General features: G+C 43.0%; 1 protein-coding gene across 1 annotated transcript in view; it reads left to right on the forward strand.

The window, feature by feature from the left end:
• The window catches only part of LOC107100649 (guanine nucleotide exchange factor DBS-like), a 96,200-nt gene that overhangs the window by 77,742 nt on the left and 11,372 nt on the right, over positions 1-7,086 (forward strand). The window contains exon 24 of the mRNA XM_015399218.1: positions 5,781-5,891. Coding sequence (XP_015254704.1) covers positions 5,781-5,891 — 111 coding nt within the window. The remainder of the gene's footprint in view (positions 1-5,780; positions 5,892-7,086) is intronic.

The raw sequence follows: 7,086 nt of genomic DNA on the forward strand, positions 1-7,086 counted from the left end.
CCACCTGTCTGCCTACCTTCACCTGCCTACCTTCACCTTTCTACCTACCTCCACCTGACTACCTACCTTCACCTGCCTACCTTCACCTTTCTACCTACCTCCACCTGTCCTCCTGAGGTGAACAGGTTATACACTGAGGCGTAACTCTATCTCTAAATATTTAAAGATCATTTTGATCATTAAAGAAAACGAGGATTTTCTAATCATCTGTTCTATCGATGGATGTGAAGAGTAGAGGTTTTATTTCCCCCATCAGAGCTCAGAGGCAGATGCTGGAGGGATGGTTTATCAGGTCTGTCTGAACCGGGCGGTGCTCCTACAGAAACTATCAACCTGTATTTCTAATTATAGGGTTAGAGTTAGCTATACCTTTTATACCATCTACATGGACCAGTTTTGGTCAGCAGCCTTTTCTGCCCGCCCGCTCGCTTTGGCCCGCTTGCAGAGGATGCTGGCAGTTGTTGTTTGCTGCTTCTTCAAGGTATTACTTTGAACATTATTTTGAACATTGTTTTAATTTTAACAGCTTTACAGAGTTCTATGGTTTGAGTTTTTGTGTTTTATCCACCAACTGACATCAACCTCCAACATCAGCGGATTATTGGTCACCTCCGGCTGTCAGTGGTGAACACTGTGTTTGGCTAACCGCTAGCTCCCGGCTAACTCTCCGGTGACCGGCATGACGCTCACATACTCCATCTGGCTCTCAACAACCAGTACATTCGTACGTGCACTGCAGCCATCAGAGAGATTGGACTTCATCCGCGTTACATCTGCAGAAGTTCCCGTCAGGAGTTTGTTTACCTTCAGTCTGGCCCACAATTAGCCTTCCATCAATCTGGAAGGCGTACAATCAGTTAGGTGTTGTTCTCGGTGCTAACAACACAGGAGATCTTTGCATGCTCAGATTCAATTCAATTCAGTTTATTTATATAGCGCCAAATTCACAACACACGTCATCTCAAGGCACTTTACAGTTCAACCAGATCATCCAGTCAAATTGATACAAAGTTTTCTATCTAAGGAAAACCAGTTGATTGCATCGACTCAGTTGAGTCGCAGAGATCTCCTGGGTTGTTAGAACTTTTTAACTCCCATTCCCTCAAGGAGAAAGCATCCTTCCTACACGACCACCTCACCAACAAGAGACTTCATGTCTCTCACAGAAACATGGCTCCAGCCCTCCAGTTCTAGCTCCGCTCACAGAGTCGGTTGACTTCTACAACTAGTCTCTGTGAAGTTTCCTAGATCTCCACATCCCTGTCAAAACTAGAAATGTCAGCTTCTGACGCTCGGCCCCATGATACACCTTTGAACTACGGCAAATGAAAAAAGCTGGCTGAGTGAACGGCGCCTCAGAGTCACTGTTCATAGGCAGCCCACAGTAAACATCAGACATCTTATGCAAGTTCCTTGAGTGATGCACATTCACCGTATTATTCTAACAGCAGCCCTGGCAGCTTCAAGCAACTTTTTTCAACCATGAATTACATCCTCAAACCGCAAACTCACTGTCATACAAAAGAGGCAGAACAGAGGTTCAACAATTTTATCAGTTAGAAAGTAGATACAATCCGCTCCCTGCCACACGGTTTCCCACACTGCCTTTATATCTTATCTTATACAAATCTCTTCTCTTCCTCCTGGACTTGACTACAGCGTTCAACACTGTGGATCAGACATCTTCCACTCCACTGAGAAAACTCTAATCATGTCTCAGACTCTGCATCACACTGATAACAAACCAAATACTGCATATTTGCACCTTATATTTTAATGCTCTGAACTTCCAGATCAATGCGTCTTTGGCCCATGTTTTTTTTTCTGTTTACAGTTGATCTCTGCTGGACTTTATGGAATGGAAATGTTCACTTTCTGTCTGAAAGCTGTACTAAACGAAATTTAGTTTTGTAAACAATAAACAGTGACAAATGACAATAAAAGTCTAAGAATATCTCTGATTCTACACTAATATTTATAAACTAGTGGAGTAAATAATGGGTTTCTAGACATTGCTGCTAATTCAGATTCCCAGCTTTACTAATTAACCCTTTCTTTGCCTTGCTGTACCTTTCCATTTAGCTGATGCTTCAGGCCAATCAGCTGTTAATGCTCGGAAGCATTTCACCTTGCAGGGACTGTCCAATAGGCGCTCTCTTCCAGCAGGTAACAAGTGTCATCATCATCATCATCATCATCATCATCATCATCATCATCATCATCATCATCAGTAGCAGCAGCAGCATCTCCATTATTATTGTTGTTTTATCTACTGCCTCAACATCATCAACATTCCGTGTCTGTCATGTAGCTGTTTCCATTCAACATCAAACTGTGAAAATTATTTTATGAAAATAAATTAGGTTCAGGGTGACGGGGGTCTCTGGTCCTTGCTGATAAGGCTGGTAGCGGATGGGAAGAACGTGAAGTTTTGGTCCTGATGGAGCGCAGCCTCCTGCCAGAGGGAAGGGACTGAATAGTTTGTTTCTGGGGTGCGAAGGATCAGCCACCATCTTCCCTGCAGGCCTCAGAGTCCTGGAGGCGTACACATCCTGGAGAGATTGGAGGATTGCAGCCAATCACCTTCTCTGCAGACCGGATGAGGAGCTGCAGTCTGCCCTTGTCCTTGGCGGTGACACCAGATGGTGATGGAGGAGGTGAGGATGGAGGAGGTGATGGAGGAGTAGAACTGCACCATCGCTGTCCTCAGCAGGTTGAATTCTTTCATCAGGAAGTTCATCCTCTGCTGGTCTTTCTTGGTGAGGGAGTTGATGTTCAGCTCCTACTTTAGGTCCTGTGAGATGATCGTTCCCAGGAAGAGGAAAGACTCCACAGTGTCAATCATCCCAGAGGGTCATGGGGATACCTGGGGCTGAGTTTTTCCTGAAGTCCTCAACTATTTCCACTGTTTTTAGAGCGTTGAGCTCCAGATTGTTCTCCCTGCACCAGTTCGCCAGATGGTCAACCTCCCACCTGTAGGCATCACCATCAGAAATGAGTCTCATGAGAGTGGTGTCGTCCACGAACTTCAGAAGCTTGACAGACTGATGTCTGGAGGTGCAGCTGTTGGTGTTCAGGGAGAGGAGCAGAGGAGAAAGAACAGCCCTGGGAGGAACCAGTGCTGATGAGCTGGGAGGAGGAGACATGATTTCTCAGCTTCACCTGCTGCTTCCTGTCAGACAGGAAGTCTGTAATCCACCTGCAGGTGGAGTCCGGCCCTCTCAGCTGGGATGATTGGATTGATGGCAGAGCTAAAATCCAAAACAGGATCCTGGCGTAGGAACCTGCAGAATCCAGATGCTAGAGGATGGAGTGAAGGGCCGAGTTGACAGCATCGTCTGCAGATGGTCTAGGAGGGGGTCAGTGATCTGATCAGGTGTGAAAGTACAAGGCACTCAAACTTCCTAACCACAGAGGTCAGGAAGACGAGGCTAAAGGCATTAAGTTCTGTGGACCGTGGCTTCCTGGGAACAGGGATAATGGATGACCAGCAGCCTTTCACAATAAAAGAAGCAAAATCGCAACTAAAGGTCTGATCTGAGATTTGGTTTAGGAATCAATAATCAGTCCTGACATTTGGAGGTGTTAGCAGCACCTTTGCCAACCCCCCCAGACCCCCCGTTTACCACCAATTCAATTCTATTTAAATTCAGTTTATTTCTATAGCGCCAACAAAGTAAACAAAGCAGGACAATTATGGTTGAATATAGATTCATTTTACCGTAATTGGAAAATATGTTTTTATTTTTGTTATTTTGATAAGTATAATATGTGACTGGGCTCCTTTAAAACAAGTGAGGAATCAACAAATAAATATAACATGGACTTTCAATTCCATTCAGTTTATTTCAATTTAATTCTATTCAGTTTATTTCTATAGCTCCAGTTCACATCATGTCATCTCAGGTCACTTTCCAGTTCACCAGATCATCCAGTCAGATTGATTCAAAGTTTTCTATCTAAGGAAAACCAGCTGATTGCATCGACTCATTGACTCTTCAGCAATCCCTCACACTAAGCATGCTTGTAGCGACAGTGGAGAGGAAAATCTCCCTTTGAACAGGAAGAAACCTCCAGCAGAACCAGGCTCAGTGTGAGCGGCCATCTGCTGAGGCCCACTGGGGTTCAAGGAGACAGAAGCAGACATAGAAAAAGAAGCATAGATACAAAAGGCAACTGTCAACCAGCTCCACAGGCGGCCCCGTCCAGGAAACACACAGCCAGGCAGACGAGCTCCGAGCCAGCTCCCATGTCACAGGATGAAGAGAGCACATCCAGTTAGTCACAGAATAGTCAGAAGAAGGGAGAGTCTGACGTTTAGAGGTGAAAGCGGATCTAGAAGCTGCTGCTCTGTTTTGTTGCTCTTACATGTGGTCTGAGAAGCTTTTTCCTCTGGCCTTTAGTCAAATATAAGAAACCGATTGATTTGCATTAACTTCCCATTGAAGGAAAGTTTGCTGGATCATTTTTCATGGTTTCTATCCTTTCCATCCTTACATTTGTGTCACTCTGAATTTTGCGTTTTCTTCATATATTTCAAAGTGTTGCTTGGTGGCGGTGGAAAGGTGAAACATGAACAATCTCTTCATTATTTGAGTTTTTGCTCTCATCCTGTTGGTCTTTTCATTCCAGCCACATCTGCTGTTTTCCCTCTTTGCTCCATCAGTATCAGTGTTGATTTCATGGCTTCCTTTCCTTTTCTTAAAACTGATCCTGCTTTAGAGCCCACAGCCAAAGAAGCTGAGATTCCCCGTCGCTTCTCCCTCACTTCCTCTCTTGCCTCCTCTTCCTCTGCCATGCGACGCACCAAAGGTATTCACCCTGCACACCTTCCGTCTGGCTTTGCTTGTACTCTTGCATTACAGCACTTTGCAACAGAAATATTAACCCTTCAGTTCTTCTACATTTTAAAAAAATAAAGACATTTTGATTGAGTTTGTTTCAAATATAGAAAATAGTTTTTCATTAATAGATAAATCATTGGAGGATGTCTGACAGCTTTAGCTAGTTTTCAGTTCTTCTCTGTGCTTCAGAACGTTTAGCTTCATGTAACATAGAGGCATATGGGGGGGGGGCACCTGTCATTCAGCTGATTTTCTTTATTTTCATGAAATTATCATCATCCTCACTGCTAAAACTTAAACTAGCAAAAACCAAATAATTTGAAAAGGCAAAACGTCTGTAAGATCGATGACTTTAATTTCTCTACAGGCAAAAATTCAACCTTTTTTAACACAAACACTAGATATGACCTAGGCTGACCTTCATCAAACATCTTTGCTGTTGTTTTGTTTTTATTACCTGACAAATAAAGTTGATAATTAGATCACATCTGATCAATGAGCCCCCCACCCCCCAGTGCCGAATGACGTGGAGCTTAACGCTCCTCTGTAGCTTGATGTTTTTTTCTGTCAGCTCATTTCCGTCTCGCCTCGTCTTCTCTGCCAGGTTCCCTCTCTGCTAGCATTAAGAGCAAGAGACACGAGATAAAGAGTGATCCTACTCCGTTTGGTTATGAAGGTATACGGAGGCTGGATGAATGTTCTGTGCTGCTGCTGGTGTTTCTTATGTTTTAGATGTTTTTTATTTGTGAACTGCCTGAACATTGACTGTAGAACCGACTGGAAGTTGTGTTGCATGACGTTATTATTGGTTTTTTTCTGTGATCCTGAGTCCTGCATGAGTAGAGCTGCAGTTTTTGGTTGGAGCTTCATTTCCATGGCACCCCCTTTTTGTAAAATGATTGTTTATTTGGTATAAAGGCTTTGGCTTCCCTGCAGATACACTGCGTGGTGCGATTGCTGCAGGTGGGAAGCGGCAGAGCATGACCAGCAGCATTTCTAGTGTTGCTGGTAGCAAAGCGGCCGTCCCCAGATCAACCTCCCAGCCAGGTAACTGTAGAGCCATTTATGGGACATCTTGTTTGGAAAGGTTTGACGTCAGCCATGAGAACATTCACCATCTCTGAAACGGGCTAAAGGATTTTAATGTATTTGGAGTGATGAAGCTTAGCTCTGCCCGTTTCCTTGTCTTAATGAGGAGTTATTGATGCTTCTGCTCTTCCTCTCCTGCCTGGCAGAGAGGAGACTCCTGATGTTTTATAAACCTCTCCAGATGATCAGCTAATCCAAAGTTACAGATGTGTGGCGTCTGACGCTTCATAGGTGTCCAGCTGTATAAAAGCAGCTGTATTTGAACAGAATCCTTCTTCTGTTCTCTTCTGCCTCATTTTAACATTAGATGCTTTCAATCCTCCTGTTTTAACCACAGGGAAACAATCCGCATTCATTTTGTTTCATACGGTCTAAAACTGTTTAAATGATAAAAATGTCCATCATTTTAAATAATATATTAATTCCACAAAACTCAGAATAATGTTGGATTTAAGATGGAAACGATGGAGGGGATCCAACAAGTTGCTTCTCCTCCATCATTGAGGGTTTATGGGATTAATCCTAAATAGACCGTCAGAATGTAGTGGGGTGGATTATTGTCCACTACAGATGAAATGCAGGAATATTCCAGTGGTTTAAAATAGTTATCGAGGTTTTTAAATGGATCGGCATCAGGCTGTGCCTCTGAAGTTCCCTGCATGCATTTCACAACAAAAGCTGATCCAGAAAAAGGACACCTTTCTTCCAAACGTGTCCTTTACTTTAGGCAGGAAATTAAGATAATCTGCCAATTGAATTGATATTGCTAATTCTCAACTCAACTCAGGAAGATGCAGTTATTTTGATAAAAAGATGACAGATTGATATGACATTGATCTCAGTGAAAGAAGTGATTCTGCATGGAGCCCACTGGATTGACTGACTGATTGACTGATTGATTGACTGACTGATTGACTGACTGATTGACTGATTGATTGACTGATTGATTACATCAGTTTAAATAGTCAGAAAGAAGGTGCCAAAATGAGAAAAAAATAACAGCTTAAGTCTCTAAATTTAACAGGATTATGACTTAGACAACGTGTATCGCGTTTACAAACAGGGTAGATACAAAACAAAATTTTGTTATAGTATTATACAGGGCTATTGCACAGGGTATTAACATAGGTGTATATATATATATATATATATA

The sequence above is a fragment of the Cyprinodon variegatus genome, unplaced genomic scaffold (assembly GCF_000732505.1).
Source record: "Cyprinodon variegatus isolate N-32 unplaced genomic scaffold, C_variegatus-1.0 Scaffold996, whole genome shotgun sequence".
NCBI classification, from domain to species: domain Eukaryota; kingdom Metazoa; phylum Chordata; class Actinopteri; order Cyprinodontiformes; family Cyprinodontidae; genus Cyprinodon; species Cyprinodon variegatus.